The 19,110-nt window shown below is 40.5% G+C and overlaps 1 protein-coding gene across 1 annotated transcript in view; it reads left to right on the forward strand.

The window, feature by feature from the left end:
- LOC113782502 overlaps positions 1 to 19,110 on the forward strand; it is an 81,151-nt gene that overhangs the window by 51,572 nt on the left and 10,469 nt on the right. Inside the window, 1 exon segment of the mRNA XM_027328395.1 lies at positions 2,862 to 3,585. Within this exon segment, the coding sequence (XP_027184196.1) occupies positions 2,862 to 3,585 (724 nt within the window).

A 19,110-nucleotide genomic window follows, 5' to 3' on the forward strand; every position in this document is an offset into this window, starting at 1 on the left:
CATGGCTAATGCACGAACATTAAGGGAGTTGGCTGCCCCTGATTTAAATCAGCAGCCTTTATGCATTACTTTCCCGAGTTTGAGTGATAACACTTCCTTTGAATTGAAATCAGGTCTAATTCATCTTTTACCTTCTTTTCATGGCTTACCAGGTGAGGAGCCGTATAAGCATCTGCAGGAGTTTGATGTCGTGTGCAATAGTATGAAACCCCCGGGAATCACTGAAGAGCAGATAAAAATGAGGGCGTTCCCCTTCTCCCTGAAAGATTCTGCGAAGGACTGGCTGTACTACCTGTCACCAGGTAGCATCACCACGTGGGACCAATTGAAGAAAAAATTTTTAGATAAATATTTTCCTGCATCCAGGGCTGCAAGCCTAAGGAAAGAAATCTGCGGGATCAAGCAACATCCAGGGGAGTCACTCTATGAGTATTGGGAACGGTTCAAGAACTTGTTACACAAGTGTCCCCAGCACCAGATAAGTGAGCAGTTGCTCATTCAGTATTTTTATGAGGGGCTCCTATTCAGAGATAGGAGCATAATTGATGCTGCAAGTGGAGGGGCACTGGTGAACAAGACCCCTCAGGAAGCACGGGAGCTAATAGAGGGGATGGCAGAAAATTCACAACAATTCGGTACGAAAGAGGATGTCCCAATACGCAAGGTGAACGAGATAGAGACACCATCTGTCCAGCAGCAGCTAACTAAGTTGACCTCGTTTGTGAGGCAACTGGCTGTAGAGAGAGCAACTCAGGCCAGGGTGTGCGGGATTTGCACTGGTATGGGACACTCTACTGACATGTGCCCAATGCTTCAGGAAGAAACTGCAGAACAGGTGAACATGGCTGGTCACGCACCCGCGCCAAGAAGAGCCTATGACCCGTACTCGAATACGTACAATCCCGGCTGGAAGGACCACCCAAATCTCAGTTATGGAGGAAATAGGCAGCCCAACTATACACCGAACAGGCAGTCTAATTTCGTGCCAAATAAGCCACCAGGGTACCAGCAGCAGTACCAACCCCGACCACCTCCGCCCCCAAGCTCTGGTCCATCTTTGGAGGAGATGATGAAACAAGTGATGGCAACCCTCACGCAAAATCAGCAGAGGACGGACTCCGAAATGCAGGACATGAGGAATCAGATAAGTCAAATGGCCACAACAATCAACCGTTTGGATTCCCAAAACCAAAGTAAATTGCCGTCTCAGCCCGAATTAAACCCGAAGAATGTTAGCGCCATGACCTTGAGAAGTGGCAAGGAGGTCCAAGGACCTGACCCGGTGATTCCTAAGGACAAGGACAAAGATCGAATTGAAAAAGAGTTGGAAGAGGAGGGCGGTGACAATAAAAATTCAAAGGTAATCCCGGACCCACTCATGCCAGTTAGATCCAACCCACCTCCCTTCCCAAGCAGATTGGAGAAACCAAGGAAGCAGGACAAGGAGAAAGAGGTCCTAGAGATCTTTCGCAAAGTGGAAATCAACATTCCTCTTCTAGATGCGATTAAGCAGGTACCCAGGTACGCAAAATTTTTAAGGGACCTGTGTGTCAACCAAAGGCGATTGAAGGGAGATGAGAGAGTGGTAGTGGGAGAAAATGTGTCAGCAATCCTGCAACGAAAGCTTCCACCGAAATGCGGTGACCCAGGTATGTTCACTATTCCTTGTAGAATAGGCAATATCTTGATTGGAAAGGCTATGTTAGATCTAGGAGCCTCAATTAATGTGATGCCCAAGTCTATATATGCCTCGTTGAAGTTAGGACCTCTGAAAGACACTGGAATAATAATCCAACTGGCTGACCGGACCAATGCATACCCTGGCGGGTTGATTGAGGATGTTTTAGTGAAAATTAATGAATTGGTTTTCCCTGCTGATTTTTACGTGCTTGATATGGATGATGAATACTCTCACGACCCATCACCTTTACTGTTAGGTAGACCCTTCTTGAGCACAGCTCGAACTAAAATAGATGTTAATAAGGGCACCCTATCTATGGAATTTGATGGTGAGATTGTTCATTTTAACATTTTCGAATCTATGAAGTATCCGTCAGAATCACATGCTAGCTCTGTCTTCTCTATAAATGCTATTGACTCTGCTGTACGTGAAGTTTTCGAAATTGAAGGCAGGGATGAGCTGGAAGTTGCCTTGACCAGGCACTTCGAGTCAGAGATGACCGCTGAGATAGAGTTGAGTGAAGAGCTCAAATGTGTGATTGGAGCGTTGCAGACGTTGCCAACCACAAAGATAAGGTATGACCTCGCACCCGTGTTTACACCTGAACCTCACCAAAGGCTACTTCCATCTGTGGTGCAGGCGCCTGTCTTAGAGTTGAAACCGCTGCCAAAACACCTAAAGTATGCGTACTTAGGCGAGGGGGAGACACTCCCAGTGATTATCTCTGCCAGTTTATCAACAGTCCAAGAAGACAAGTTGATTCGAGTTTTGAGGGACCATAAGCAGGCGATAGGATGGACTATCGCCGATATCAAGGGAATTAGCCCCGCGGTATGTACACATCGGATTCGACTCGAGGAGGGCGCTAGACCTATTCGGCAGGCTCAAAGGAGATTGAATCCTCTCATGATGGAGGTAGTGAAGAAAGAGATCCTAAAACTACTGGATGTGGGGATAATTTTTGCTATATCAGATAGCCCCTGGGTAAGTCCAGTACAGGTGGTCCCGAAGAAGGCAGGGGTAACGGTGGAGTCAAATCAGGAGGGTGAGCTCGTACCAGTCCGGAAGCCCACTGGGTGGCGGCAGTGCATAGATTATAGGAAATTGAACGCCGTCACGAAAAAAGATCACTTTCCCCTTCCTTTCATTGACCAAATGGTAGAGCGATTAGCAGGTCGAGTTTATTATTATTTTTTGGATGGGTTTTCAGGTTATTTCCAGATTGCTACCGCACCTGAGGACCAGGAGAAGACTACCTTCACGTGCCCGTTTGGAACATTCGCATACCGGAGGATGCCATTTGGACTATGCAATGCACCTGCTACCTTCCAGCGTTGTATGGTTAGTATTTTTTCAGAATATGTTGAGAAGATTATTGAGGTTTTTATGGATGATTTCAGTGTGTATGGGGAAAGTTTTGATAACTGTCTAGATAACCTGAAATTAATTTTAATAAGGTGCATAGAAGCTAATCTCGTGCTCAATTGGGAAAAATGCCATTTTATGGTCGAGCACGGGATAGTTTTGGGTCATGTGATATCGTCTAAGGGTATTGAGGTTGATAAGGCAAAAATAGATGTTATATCTACTTTACCTTACCCCGCGAGTGTGCGGGAAGTGCGTTCTTTTTTGGGTCACGCAGGTTTCTACAGGAGGTTCATAAAGGACTTCTCCAAAATTAGAGCGCCCTTGTTCCAACTGCTGCAAAAGGAGATACCCTTCGAGTTCGATGAGTCATGTAAGGGGGCGTTTGATAGGTTGAAGGAGCTACTGACCTCCTCACCTATTATCCAACCCCCCGATTGGAACCTACCGTTCGAGATCATGTGCGATACCAGCGACTATGCCGTGGGCGCGGTGCTGGATCAAAGAGTGGGGAAGGCAGCCCATGCTATATACTACGCCTCTCGAGCCTTGAACGGAGCTCAGTTGAACTATTCGACCACCGAAAAGGAGCTTTTAGCTGTAATTTTTTCTTTAGAGAAATTTCGGTCCTATTTACTTGGTGCTAAAGTTATTATTTTCTCTGATCATGCAGCCCTGCGGTATCTGTTGACCAAAAAAGAGGCAAAACCGCGACTGATAAGGTGGATACTACTGCTCCAAGAGTTCGACTTGGAGATCAGGGATAAGAAAGGGGCTGAAAATTTGGTAGCAGATCACCTAAGTCGAGTGCAAGTCGTAGAAGATAATATCCCATTGAGGGAAACTTTTCCCGATGAGCATTTATTTTCTATTGATTTGTCTTTGCCTTGGTATGCGGATATGGTTAATTTTCTAGTTACTGACAAGTTTCCTGCAGGATGGCCTAAGGCAAAAAGGGACAAATTGAGGAGTGACGTAAAGTCTTACATCTGGGATGACCCTTACCTCTGGAAACGTGGTGCTGACCAAATCATTCGTAGGTGTGTAAGTGAAAATGAATTCCAATCTATTTTAGCTTATTGTCACTCTTTCGCATGTGGAGGCCACTTTGGACCAAAGAGGACTGCTCGTAAGGTTCTAGAGAGTGGATTTTATTGGCCGACCCTCTTTAAGGATACCTACTTATTTTGTAAGTCATGTGATAAGTGTCAATGAGTAGGTAATATTTCTCGAAGGGATCAAATGACCCAAACCCCAATGATTTTTGTTGAGATTTTTGATGTTTGGGGTATTGACTTTATGGGCCCGTTTCCTTCATCTTTTGGTTTTTTATATATATTGCTTGCCGTGGATTATGTCTCAAAATGGGTGGAAGCAAAGGCCACCCGTACTAATGATTCCAAAGTAGTTGCAGAATTCATCAAGTCTAATATCTTTGCCCGCTTTGGGATGCCGCGAGCAATTGTAAGTGATCGGGGTACTCATTTCTGCAACAAGACGATTGCTGCACTTTTTAGGAGGTACGGTGTCTTGCACAAAGTCTCCACGTCTTACCATCCGCAGACAAACGGTCAGGCGGAAGTATCGAACCGGGAGATCAAGTCGATTTTGGAAAAAATGGTTCGACCTGATAGGAAGGACTGGAGTGTGAGACTTGAAGATGCCCTGTGGGCATATAGAACGGCGTACAAGACACCAATCGACATGTCCCCTTACCGTTTGGTATTTGGGAAGCCATGCCATCTCCCTGTCGAGCTCGAGCATAGAGCATTTTGGGCGGTCAAGCAATGCAACATGGATATCGAAGAGGGCGGAATCCAAAGGAAGCTACAGTTACAGGAATTGGAGGAGATTCGCAATGAAGCCTACGAGAATGCTATGATTTATAAGGAGAAGAACAAGCTTTTTCATGACCAGCAGGTCTCTAGAAAGACGTTTGAGTGTGGGCAAAAAGTTCTGCTGTACCACTCCAAATTGAAGTTATTTCCGGGTAAGTTACGTTCTCGGTGGATCGGTCCCTTTATGGTAACTAATGTCTTTGATTATGGTGCAGTGGAGATCCAGAGTCTAAGGACGGAGAAGAAATTTGTGGTGAATGGTCATCGTCTCAAGCCATATTATGATGGGGCTCCAGTTGAACGGGTAGAGACAATGCATTTGGAGGACCCCATTTGCTTGGTTTAAGCAAATTATGGGCTGTGTCTAGCCAAAGACACTAAAGAAAGGCGCTCTTTTGGGAGGCAACCCGAAATTGATTTTATTGTTTTTAGTTGTTCATTTCTTTCATCTTGTCGTTTCCTCGTTGGGTAGTATCGGTATTAAAATTTCCTTCACTGCAGTCAGGAAGTGAAGTCTTGGCGCGCCCACGCGGCGTTGGTGTCTCCTGAGATCAAAGGACGAAGACCAATCTTGGCGCGCCCACGCGGTGTTTTTGTCTCCTGAGATCAGTGGACGAAGACCAATCTTGGCGCGCCCACGCGGTGTTTTTTTCTCCTGAGGTCAGTGGATGTTTTGTAATCTTGGCATGCCCACGCGGCGTTTGACGACCAAAGGAAAAAAAAAAAAAAAAAAAAAAGGGGTGAATAAACATTTCCAAAGAAACTTTCTTGTAAACCGTAGATCTTTATTTTTTTTGTTTTCAAAAATTCCGAATTCTGAAATATAAATTAGGAGAAATGAAGAAACAAGTTTTTGAAAAAAAAAAAAACAGGTTTTCTTTCGAATTTGAATTCTCTTCGTTATCCGAGAATTTTTTTTTTTTTTTCCAATGTGGATTATTTCCGTTGGAATAATTTGTGAAAACAATATAAAAAAAAAAATTCTTTTTCTTCTGCCCTTTTTCTTTCTTTCCTTCTTTTCTTCTTTCTTTCTTTTTTTCTTTCTTCTTCCCCGCGGCCCTACTTCCTTTTCCCTTCTTTTCTTTTCGGCCGCTCCCCTGTTTCCCTCTGTTTCTTCTCTTTCTTGCGCGCCGCCTGCCGCTACCACCTCACCCACGCAGCTTGAGTCGCCCAAGCTCCCTTGTGGCTAGAGTTTCCTTCACCACCGCAGCAGTTTCACCCACGCAGACTGCCGTCGCCGCCGCTGCTCTACGCCGACCCACGCACGCCGAGGCCCTCTCTCCACCTCGCCGCTGCAATCCGCGGTCACTGCCGACCCTTCAGCCGCGACACACGCCACCAGCCACCAGATCCCCTCCACCGCGCTCCAGCTTCGGCCAGAGCCCACGAGACCGACGCCACCGCAGTGTCCCATCACACGCCACCAGCCGCCAGTGAGCCCAGCTCAAGCTGCTCACTGCGCGCGGCTACACAGCTCGCGACCACCACCAGCCTTCCTCTCGTGCGCGTCAATGCCTTGTCCAAGAGAAGCTGCGCCGCCGCTGCCTTACGCGCCTCAATTGCTGGGCATCACCACCTGCTTAAATTAACAGGTGGAGGTATTGTGATTTCTCCCCCGATTAGCATTAATTCTTGGATTTTGTGTGTGGGTTTCTTGCGGGGTAAGCACAAGTGATAAAGTGAGCATTTTCTAGAGTAAATTTCGGACCAAGATGGGTTCAATTGCTGCCGTAAGGGGGATATTTTCTGCTAGTGATTAAATTGTTGGCCGTTTGCTTTACTTTTTCAGTGTGACTCACCAGTGGTACTGGTGGGAGTGTCTTGATTACATTCGTTAATTTTCTGTGGTCGCCTGTCTGTTTGCGAGCTAATAACCTTGTACTTCAGTTGTGGTCGCACTTTGACCTGTGGTTGCTAATATTGCCAATTGCTTGGCTAATTTGCTAATTTAGTCAATTGTATTGGGTAATTGACTGTCCAGTTAGAGACAGAGGTTCCGGTTTTGCGTCCAACTGTGTCTAATTCATATCATTGGTGTCAAATTGTGGGTACATTGCTGCTATTGCTGGTTAAATTTGGGGGCGCCCGTGACGCTTATATTTGCTTTTTGGGGGCGCCCGTGACGCTTTCATTGCTACTTGGTTGTTTTGGTTTGCCTGTTGGTCACCATGGTGAAGCCTCGATCTTCTTCCAAGTCTAGGACCCCTAGGACTCCTCAGCCCCCTCCACCCCAGCACTCCATTCCCGCCTCTGATCCCTCGCACGATCCGTCCTCCTCTGGGAGGCGGGCTCGTCTTGGACGACAAAGAGGCGTCCAAATCTCTGACCCTGCACATTTTGGGGGTCATTTGGACTTCACCAGGGCAGCCGACAAGAGGCGCTATGAGGCGGCGTGTGAACGACGGATTATTCCTTGTCGTTATAGGGACGCCGCCACCTTGGGCCTTCTGAATATTAGCGTCCCCTTCCACGATTTGATTGAGGCCATCGGGTGGCGACCCTATTCTCGTATCACTGACCTCCCAGCCTTTGTGGAGTTAGTTAGGGAATTCTATGCCACATTTGAATTCGACCTTCCCACTGGTTACACAGTTTCCACCCCTGATGTCATCCGCTTCCGTTTAATGGGTCAGGAATTCCACCATTCCATAACCGACTTCAACCTGGCCTTTGGTTTCATTGATCCTGCCTATGCTGAGTCTAGGGAGTATGCCGAGAGTGCATGTGACTTTGTCCAACCATTTTTCTCCCGTTATCGCTTTATTTGGGATGAGATGTCCGTAGACAGGGATAACTATGACCCCCGTCTTTCTAAGGGTTCTTATCTGAAGGACCCGGCCTCTCGCTATATCCACCGTTTTTTGGCCTATAGTTTCTCGGGTAGGCGAGATAGTTCGGGCATTCTATCTAAGCCCGAATTTTTCTTTATATGGTGCATGCATAACAAGATTAAGGTTAATCTGGGGTGCTGGCTCGCGTCTCAGTTCAAGTCCATTTTGCCTAAAAAGAAGCGCCCCTTGATTCTTGGGTCTTACATTACTCACTTGGCTATGAATTTGCATGTACTTGATATTTCTAACCATAACTTGTATATAGCCTGTCAAATGGAGCCTTTGGATATCCCATGCTTAGAGAAAATGGGCTTAGTTCGGGAGGGCGACAATGGCTGGGAGGTAGTTCCACCGGGGCCGCTACGCCCTCCCCCTCGGTCATCTTTTGCCCGAGCTTCCACTGAGGGCGGCGACCCTCGCCCGTCTTCCTCCGCTCCGCCACCTACCGCCCCATCGGCCGACGATTGGACCCAACTCCGGAACACCGTTGATCGACTGGAGACTCGCGTAACTCACATTGGCATCAACTTGCATAACATGGCTCAAAACCTGGCTGCGTTTATGCAGCAGGCCGGCGTTCCACCTCAGTTCGCGCCTGATCCACCCCTGTTTTGACGATTACAGGGAAGTACCGTTGCCCCTCTCCTTACTTTTTGCTGTTACATTATCACATTGAGGGCAATGTGTGAATTAGGTGTGGGGGGGTCAGTTTGGGTGCTGAATTTTTTCGCTATTTTCCAGTTTAGGTGTTCTTGCTATGCTTTTAGTAAGTGTTTTCTGTGTAGGTGTTGTCCCTTTATTCCCTTTTTAGTGTCTTTCCCTTGCTTCTATCTTGGTGAATATTTTTGGCAGCTGACTTTTTCTTGTTAGTTGTGGTTTGTACTATGAGTTAAGTTACAGTGGCAAGTAAAAGCATGCTTTCTTGGTGAATACTTTGAGTTTAACGACGTGGTGCAATTTATGGCTAACTTGTTTAGGCAATATAAATATTTTGCTGGCACTGTTGTGTAGTTTGGTCTCCTGTTTACTTTAGTCTCCATATTTAGGACATGACGCAGGCTATGATCTATAATTATTTGGTATCTTGGTGTTTTATGGTGAATAACGTATGGCTATACTCCGCTAGTGTCGCCACCCAGTAACCGGGGGTCTTCACCACACATGTCGGCTCTCGCGTCAAAAAGTGACGATACCTATGAGTAAGTGGTCCTGGAGCTGTGAAAAGTTGAGTAACTGGGCTCTTTCATCTAAAAATGTCAGAGTTCACGTCAAAAGACTTGAATAGCTCGGGACTAAGCATTATTCGTGCAATGTAAAGAAAAAAAAAAAGAAAACAAAAAGAGAAAACAAAAAGGAAAAAATCAGATGTGGCAAATATGTGAGTTTATGATCATGTTAGCCTGCCGATCCTTGGTTCGTATGGTTGAGATTTTGGGTGCCAGTTGACTTAATTATTGACTGTTGCTAGTTAGTATTTGGATTCCCTAAGCGAATTAGCCATGAATTGGGCAGGTCTATGAACTTAGGAGCTAACCGGGAGAGACATGTCATGACATTTAGTCACTAGATCTTGATTTTGGGTATAAGCACAGCTGGCACTGAAAGTGTGAAAGCTAGCCTGTGTTGAGTTGAATTGTCCCCATGCTTGAGGGCAAGCATGATTTAGGTGTGGGGGGAATTGATAGGGTATAATTTGTTAGTAATTTTATTATTAATTTCCCCTTCTATTCCGGACAAATATTGTGTTAATTGCTGATATTTACTCATATTTGGTATCTGGATCCAATTCCAGGAGTGGAGCAGATAACTACAACAAGAGGGACTTTTTTGGAGACAAATTGGGACTTCAAGCAAGTCGCAGGCCAGGGCCACAATGCTGAAAAGAATTGGACTCCCATTCCTTTATTGTTGTTGACCAAGAAGATTACAGAGAGAGAACTTCAAGGCTTGGGCCTTTGACTTCGGTAGGGACCACGGAGGAAAGAAAAAGGGCTTTGGTCCTTTTGTGCTGAAGAAAAGGAAAGCAACGTGGAGAGCAAAAAGGGACTAAGAAGAAATTGGGAGACTTGTGCCTTGTGGCCAACTGGTGGGGAGTGTCACTTTCTTTCTTTTTTTTAAAGGGGGCAAGAACGTACAGAAGACGGCTGGCTTTTATTTTGATCTCTAGTTTTAGTCTTTTAGTGTAGCTTTAGTTTTTCCTTCTTTTGACTGGCCTCTGACACACGCCAGGTGTTCGACAAAATTCCCCAACGGGAAAAACACCTTTTATTCTTTGCTTCTTAATAGAAAAAACAATGCCTTCGCAATTCATTAATTCGTGTGGTGATTTAATTATGCGGCGTGGCTAAATCTTCCATCTAGTCAAGGGTCAACTCGACGGCGCAGTCCCGAAAATCTGTGAGATCTAATTAGTTTTCACGTGTTCCTTTATTTATTAATATTTACACGTTGCCTGCTTGTATTTACATGGGATTATTTTATTAATTGGATGTCAAGGGCCCGATGTTCAATGTGATTTATTAATCTCGTGCCAATTTAGTCAATTAAATCCGTAATTGTTTGATTGATTAATATTAGTGGCAACTGGTGTGTTTACCCATTAGGGGAACGTGCAATCTAATTTAAATAACCCTCGTAGCGTGTTGTTGGTTAGGGCTAGGTTTTTCTAATATTAATGCAATTGGGAAATTAATTCCTACGGTCGTACCTAGGAGTATTTTCTGGTTAGGGGTGATCAATGGTCGTACCTTGGTTATCAATAATTTAAGGAAAAATTGGTCGTCAGACTATAACTAGCCTATTAATAAATTAAGTGAACCTCTCCTGCATCAATGATCGGATAAATGGACTGTGCCTGAGTAGTTGCATCCTTGGCTAGAATTTATTCATTCTTGATTTAATTCCTGCTGTATTTGTGCTAGTGATTTATTCATTTTTAATTAAATTGTTTAATTGTTTTTAGTTACATTCCGGTGAAATCCCCCTTTATCAATTGGACTTTGAAAGAGACAGATATCTCCAGTCCCTGAGGAGACGACCCTACTTGCCACTGTCTACTATTCAGTAATTTTGTCAATTAATTAATTCTGGTATATCGGATTAAGCAAACTCTTCGGGAACAGGGTGAATCAAGTAACCCATTGCACACCTAGAGTCCCTGCTCCAGTACCTAGGATTAATTATTGACTGCTCTTAGTGGTAGTTAGGTTCTATATTTATTATTATTACTATTATTGCACAGGTTCGGCACCTGTCAGATACACTTCAGAGATGGTTCAGGTAGCTGATCATTGATGCAATTATAATTCTAACATTCATTAATAAGTAGGTTTTTAACTGCCGATACGATCTGACAGTCAGTCTCTCCTTACTATTTCAATAGTCAAGGTACGACTATTAACTATTTTCCTAATTTAGGAATAACTTTAGGTACGGTCACAGAATTTAATTTTCCAATTGCATTAGAAACTGGAGAAACCCTACTCTAATCAATAAACACGCTACGAGGGTTTATTTAAATTAAATTGTACATTTCCTTGATATAAACCCAATTATATCAGTTGCTACTGGGATTGGAGTAGTTAAACAATTACGGATTCAACTACTCTAATTAGCAAATAGATTACATGAGTAATTAAATATTGCGCACCTATTCAATCACACACGATAATCATAACCACGAAAAGCAAAAAACATACAAATACCAATGACTGTATGAAACAATTAAAATAATTTAGATCTCACAGTTATCGTTGAATCAAATCTTCAGTTGTCCCCTTGACTAGAAATAAGAAGTTAGTTCTCCATTAATGGAGAACAATCCATGCAAAAAGAATCCCTTCAAAGCCTACAGCGGTTGTCCTCCCAAATGTCAAAAGAAAAACTAGCCAGAAAAAAAGAATAAGACAACCCTAATAAATGACTAAGTTTCTTTTTTATATGGCCTTGCCGAAAAAGCCTTCCCAAAAATCCTCTGCCCAATCCGTATTTTCTAGGGATAAGTTAACTAATTGAATGGATGGTTTCCTGTTACAAATCAATTTCTTCAAGCTTTCCCAAACTGCTTGAGACTGATGTGGACTGCACAAAAGATAGAAAACCTCCATCAGCAGTCAATTGTTTTGGAATTTGACTTGGATTAGGAAACTAAACTCTTTCCCGATTTTCTAGCCCACGTTGCAAATCACTAGGAACTCTTAATATAAGCACTTTCTGTTCCAATTTCTGAAATTAACACAAAATTCCCAAAAATCCTCTGCCCAATCAGTATTTTCTAGGGATAAGTTAACTAATTGAATGGATGCTTTCCTATTACAAATCAATTTCTTCAAACTTTCGCAAACAGTTTGAGACTGATGTGGACTGCCCAAAAGATAGGAAACCTCCATCAGCAATCAATTATTTTGGAATTTGACTTGGATTACGAAACTGCCTAAACTCTTTCCTGATTTTCTGGCCCACGTGCAAATCACTAGGAACTTTTAATTTAAGCACTTTCCATTCCAATTCCTGAAATTAACACAAAATACCAATTGTGAGTAGAATCAATCAAGTAATACAATATTTGTCTAAAATCAAGGAGAAAATAATTATAAATTTAGCAACAAATTATGACCTATCACGAATCTGCAGGAATTGGGAAAATTTTGTTTCTTCTAGAGCACAAAGTACAGGGGAATTTTTATAAAAAAAATGAGAATAATTAAATAATACAAATAAAAAGGATTAAATGACAATTTATCAAAATTGAATCAATAATAAATAAACTTTAGTCAAGAAATAACTTTGGAGATAATTCACTCAATTGATCATTGATGCAATAATAATTCCATTTATTCACTAATAAACAAATTATAATTGCCAAACAAGCGATAATAGTCAACTTCTCCTTGCTGTATTGATGATTAAAGTACGACCGTTAACCACTACTCTAATCAAGAAATAACTCTGATACGATCTTAAAGCTCAATTTTTCAATTTTATTATGAATTAGAGAAACCCTGTTCTAATCAAATAACACATTCTGCGGGTTATTTTAAATTAGTCCATATGTCTCCCTGATACAAATCCAATCATGCCAATTACCAGTATTTTAAAGTAATTAAACAATTATGGATTTAACTGCTCTAATTGGTTTTAAATTATTGAATTAATCTAAATTTCGAACTCTAGACATTTAAATAATATAATAACCATAAGAAATTAAATCAAGAAACATTGGAATATCAATAAATAAAAGAAATAAGTATAATCAATTCTATCTCACAATTTTAGTTAACCAAATCCTTGGTTGTTCTTTGACTAGAATAAAGAGCTTAGCTCATCTCTATTAAAAAAATCTCACGCAAAATAGTTGAAGTAATTGCCATGTCCATTCTTCAATTATTGGATGAAGAGTCAAGAGAAAAGAAAGAGAAAACATTTCTCTTGTTTCCTCCCAAAAAGAAAAGATACGTTCCAACCTGTTTCTTTCTTGGAGAAAGAAAAGATTAAAAAAAAAAGAAAAAGATAATGCTCTTCCTTCGTTTCTACTTTTTTAAGCGAAATCAAATTTCCAGTCGGCCTTGATTCTTTCCAAAACGTCAAAGAATCTCTGTTCCACACAACTTTGATTTAAAGTTGGAGATCTTCTCACATGTCAAATCCCAAACTTCATGGACGTGTAGGGCTAGATTTTGACGCGACCACGACAAAAAACAAGTCTAGTGAAAAATTACGTTTTTAATTCCTTTTTATTTCGAATCCCTACAACCTACATCAATTACCAAAAATAAGTAGAATTTATCAATTAATATAATATTTGATAAAATAAAAGGGAAAAACAATCATAAAATTAATAACAAAAATATAACATATCAAACATGGGAAGCAAATGTTGGTTAAATAGTAATATGACCTCACTACTATAGGCGTCAGCACATGCAAGAAAAGGAAATATTGTGATCTCACAACTATGGGCATCAGCAAACATGCAAGAAAAGTAAGTTTAAAGTTTTATGGGATAATGCCAAAAATTTCCCTGAGGACTCGAAAATCTCAAATACCTGCCCTCTCAATGTAATGGACCGTATCAAAGGTCACATATTACAATTCACGGATAAAAAGAAATTTTCAAAAAACAAAAAATACAAAGCATTGTTTTTTCGTTTAAGTGAAAGAAAAAATTACTGCAGAAAATAACCAAAATTCCATCAGACAAGGTGCAATATTGGCTCCATCTTGAATGAAAAATTTTGCATGTCAGAAAAATTTTTGAGGGAATTGAGAAAGACATAGGACCGTCAATTAAAGAGCAAATGAAACCTCGAAATTAGTTAGATTCGTACAAGTAGGTATGTCAAGAAGTACTTTGGAATACAGCTGGATTATCGTCACTAGTCTACAGCTATAAATTCACACAATTCCGAAACTCTGTGTTGAAAAAGTATGGGTTGAACCAAACCATATCATGCAATAATTTGGTTCTTTGATGGAATTAGGCCTACATACATAGAAAATGGTAGATGACTACATCTATCTCTTAAAAATTAATAATAGTTTTCTATCACAATTCGTTACATATATAGTTCAAAACTATCAATTCTTTTCACGTAAAATAACTTTGCTCTTGAATAAACTTCTTCTACCGTTTATTCCTTACAGGTTTTTGTAACCTTTTACGCAAGACATGATTTGGAGTTGTTTATTCGAATCATATTTATCGGTAACATAATATCTGCACTTTCCATTTGTGTTTTGGACCTTTCGATCTCTCAATATCAAAAAATGTATAATATATTGACCACATACAAATAACTTTACAGTCATTTATGCATACATGTAGGTGATTATATGGTACAAAATAGAATTAAGATAACACATACTTCAAAGGCGTGACTTAAAATAAAGCGCCACAAATAAAAATGTCTCAAATTGGTTCAGCAAATTAATTAACCCATATTAATTAAACCTTGAAGATTACACAGAACTATTAGTGAGCATTTTATACAAGGACCAAAATGACGTGGCTTAGTTTCCTTTTCTTCTAGTTAAGACGTTTTCGACTTATCTTATCAAATTAATAGTTTTTTTTTTGGGCCTTTGGATAATCAAATTCAGATCTTTTCAATTTAAGATACCATTCAAAATATTTTGGAGGACTTAATTAAAATTAAACTTTATAAGTGGTAGATGGCCTAAATTACGGCTAGAGCTTAGGTTTTCGCATGAAAGGAAGACTGAATAGTTGGTAGGAGCCATTGCAAACTTCAGAGTTTGGCATTGAGAATTTAGAAGTATCCCTTTTGGTTTTTGTTTTTTTTTGTGAGGGAGTATCCCTTTTAGTTAATAAGGATTAACGGCATTTCGGTCCTCCAATGCATGTTGATATATCATTTTGGTCTTTCAACGTGTATGTTAAAATTTGAATTTGGTCTTTCAACTAGAAAAATTCTAAATTGTGGTTATAAAAGATGATGCAAGATTCTCAGTTTGATTCCTTGATAAAAAAAAATTCTAAACAAAAAAGCTTTTTATTTAGCTTGAGATCGACTTGATATTTTGCTTGTGAACCTGTGCTCTTGAGATTGAACTTCAGAGTGGTTCTTGACCTAATGGGAAATTCAGTTCAAATTGGATCTTACCAAGAATGAGTAATCACAATAAAACGACATCAATATTTTCTCCTTCATTATCATCAATCACACATTTTTCAAAACAAACAAATTCTGCATGGGGTTGCAGAGCCCATTTAAAGAAGCATTCAGGGAGAACTAAAATTGTTGATGGGTTGATTTTCTTGGCTGAAGGCGTGGTTCTTCAGAGGGCGATTGAACCATTGCTAAGGATGTGTGGATATGATTACAAAAGTGACTATGAAAGTTTTTCAGTCTTCGGGCTTGAAGATTGTTCTTCATTAAAACTACACTTGCTAAACAAGTCTTCAATCACCATAATCACTTTCATTGTTGAGCATGGGTAACAGTATCTCAAGCATACCAATTGACAAATTTGTTGCTTGGTCTTTTGCGCTGTGTTTCCAATCCCTCTGATGCAGTTCACGACAAGAAGCAGCGGAAAAGAGTAATGAACATTTAGCTTAAGGCTTGTATAGATGTCTAAGAGGTAAAAGTTTCTGGTTGTTATGGATGATATATGGAGTAACGAGGCCTGGGATTGTGTCCAAATGTGTGTTCCAGATGACAAAAATGGCAGTCGAATAGTCTTGACCAGCCAATTCATGAACTTAGGAATTCCTACATGAGTCCAAAGAACAATCCTCATTGCATGTGTCCTTTGGATATGAAGCGAAGCTGGGAACTGTAGAAAAAACATATTTTTGGACTCGAAACTTGCCCTCTAGAATTGGACTTTGGAAAGTAAATAGCAAGAAAATGCCATGGATTACCCCTTGCAATAGTTGTTTTTGCTAGTGTACTCTCCAGAACAGAGATAACAGCCTACTGCTGAAAAGATGTTGGAGCTAGCGTGAGTTCTGTTGTATTCGGTAATCCAGATCAATGTTTGGATATACTTGCTCTGATTTACAACAATTTACCTCATCACCTAAAAGCATTTTCCCTATACGTGGGGGACCTTTCCTGAAGATTGTGTGATTGAAATTCGGAAGTTAATTTGTTTATGGATTGCTGAGAGCTTCTTGGAGGCTAGTTCTTCAAGTAGCATTGAGGAGGTGAAAGAGGGCTACTTGGAAGATCTTATTGTTAGGTTTGGTTTAGAAAATTAACCAACGAGAATAATAGAATTCTTAACAACTCAATAATAACAATAAAAGAAAAAAAATCAAACATAGAAACACAAAATTTATGTGATTTGGTCAAACTAACCTACGTCCACGGGTGAAAGGATAACAGATTTACTATAACAGAACTACAACAAAAAGAGAGTACAAAACAAAACAGAGAATACAAAACCTAGAAAATAATTCCTAAAATCAAAAGGCACCTAAAACTGGAAACATAAAAGAGTCTAAATAGCACTAAATACTTAATGGCCCAAAGGCTTATAACTTGCTCTTTTCGTTTGATGCCTAACTAAAACTCCTCTCTTAGATTGGGGGGTAGGCCCCCCAAAACTCTTTTAAACTGGTGCACATGACACTTGGACTAGTGTTCTTAGTACAATTAAACTCATTTAAATCCACTATATTTATAATCACCAAGAAAAAATAATTCTTTGCAAACTTTTCATGTGGGATACAAAAACAAATTCAACAAATCTCCACCTTAGCGTATATCCAACATCGACAAATAGCAGACGAATAGCAAACAAGCTCTATCTTCTCCATAAAAGTCCTAACGGATCTCAACGTACCACCAAAGTCCCAATAAACCTCAACGAGTCACCAACGAACCAAGATGCAAAAGACTTAACAGGTCCCAATGGGCCAAATCTCACAAAAGGTTTAACAGATCCCAATGGACTAAAAACTACGAATATAGTAATCTTACTCCACCTTCTTCTCAAAATCCTCAACGAGTTCCAACGAGCCAAATAACTCTTCTGAAAAACCCAATTGAGCTCCAACAAAAAAAAATTTCTTCACTTTTTGTAGCATCAAAAACCTGTTATTGTTATTAAGAACCCAAAATCTGACTATGACCTGAAACTTGAAACTCTGATACCAATTTGTTAGGTCTGATCCCAAGAAATTGACCAACAAGAATAATATAATTCTTGGCAACTCAATAATGACAATAATAGAACAAACAAATCAAATAGAGATATACGAAAGTTCGATCAAACTGATCTACGTTCATGGGCGAAGGGATAACAAATTTATTATAACAGATAGAGCGTATAAAAGAGAGACTACAAAACCTAGGAAATAATTCCTAAACCTAAAAGGCACCTAAAACTGAAAACACAAAAGAATCTAAATAGCACTAAATGCTTAATGACCCAAAGGCCTACGACTTACTTTTTTGATTTGATGCTTAACCAAAACTCCTCTCTTAGATTGGGGTGTAGGCCTCCTAAAACTCTCTTGGACTAGTGCACACGACACTTGGGTTGGTGCCCTTGGCACAATTAAATTAACTTAAATCCACTATATTGATAATCACCAAGAGAAGTATTTCTTTGCAAACTTTCGACGTGAGATACAAAAACAAATTCAACACTTATTAGTAGTAGTTTTGGCTGGAAAGAGAAGCGTTGTTGGCAAAATCAAAAGTTGTAAACTACACGATCTCTTGCCAGGATTATGCCCAAGGGAAGCTCAAAAAGAGAACACAATGAATGTAATAAATAGAGAAGACCAAAGTTTTCCAGCAAAAGACAATCTACGTCATCTCGTTTTGCACTTGAACTCTGGTGCTCTGATGTCTACTTAGCGCCTCCATATCGATGTCTTCAATCCTTTTTATGTTTTACTATGGGTTCACGTTTTGTGCCAGATATATTTTTCTCTTATTTGAAACTCCAATCCCTTCAGAGTACTGGACATATTTTTTCTGCAACTTTGATTCTTTCCCTGGTCAAATAGTTAGATTAAAAATGAGGTATCTTGCACTCAATGTTACTTGCAAGCTTCCTGTCTCACTACCCAGGCTCTAGAATCTCCAAAATTTGATCATCAATGGTCCATGGCCATTGAGGGAAGACGGGGATATCCCAACTCTAACAGTGAGATATTGGAGTATGCCAAACTCCAGGCATCTCCATATAACTATGGTTGCTTTTCTAAGCTATCTTACTGATGCTGCAAGCAATAATTACCTCCAGTCATTGTCTTCGTCATACCTAAAAACATTATCCACAGAACAGTTTCTCTGTTGCAAGAGGGATGCTTTTGCTATGATGCCTATCTTATAGAACTAGCTAGGAATATGTGAAACCAAAGAAGACCACTATAGGGATCGATCATGCTGAGTGTATAAAGGGTCTGGCCTACTTCCATCAACTTGAAACACTTCACTGTCCTTCCACGGAAATCAGAAAAGCAAGGACTATAAGTTGGGATGCTTCCCGGTCTAATTTCTAAGTGCGAGCAATCTTCCGTGGGAGGAAATGACCAGTGTTTCCAAGTTACCCAACCTTGAGGTGATCGAGCTGGAAAACTCTGCTTGGATTTGTTGTTTTCCTACAAACTATATTTGTTCGTAGAGTTTACAATAACAAACTTCAAAAACAACTCCAAAAATACATACAATGTCAAATACAATTTATAAAAATACAAAAAAAGTTAAAAAAAAAAAAAGAAAATACTATCACCATTTCTTCTTCCACCCATTACCGTTATCACCTCTCTCCTCCTCTCTCCTCAACCGCCACCGCCATCACCGACCCTCCCCACACTCTCTCCTCTCTCTCCCTCTGTCTTCCCCTCTGTCCTTCTCCTCCCTCTTTCTCTTCCTCCCCTCTCCTCCTTCCTCGTCCGCTCTCTTTGTCTTCC

The sequence above is a fragment of the Coffea eugenioides genome, chromosome 9, assembly GCF_003713205.1.
Source record: "Coffea eugenioides isolate CCC68of chromosome 9, Ceug_1.0, whole genome shotgun sequence".
In the NCBI taxonomy this organism is placed as follows: Eukaryota; Viridiplantae; Streptophyta; class Magnoliopsida; order Gentianales; family Rubiaceae; genus Coffea; species Coffea eugenioides.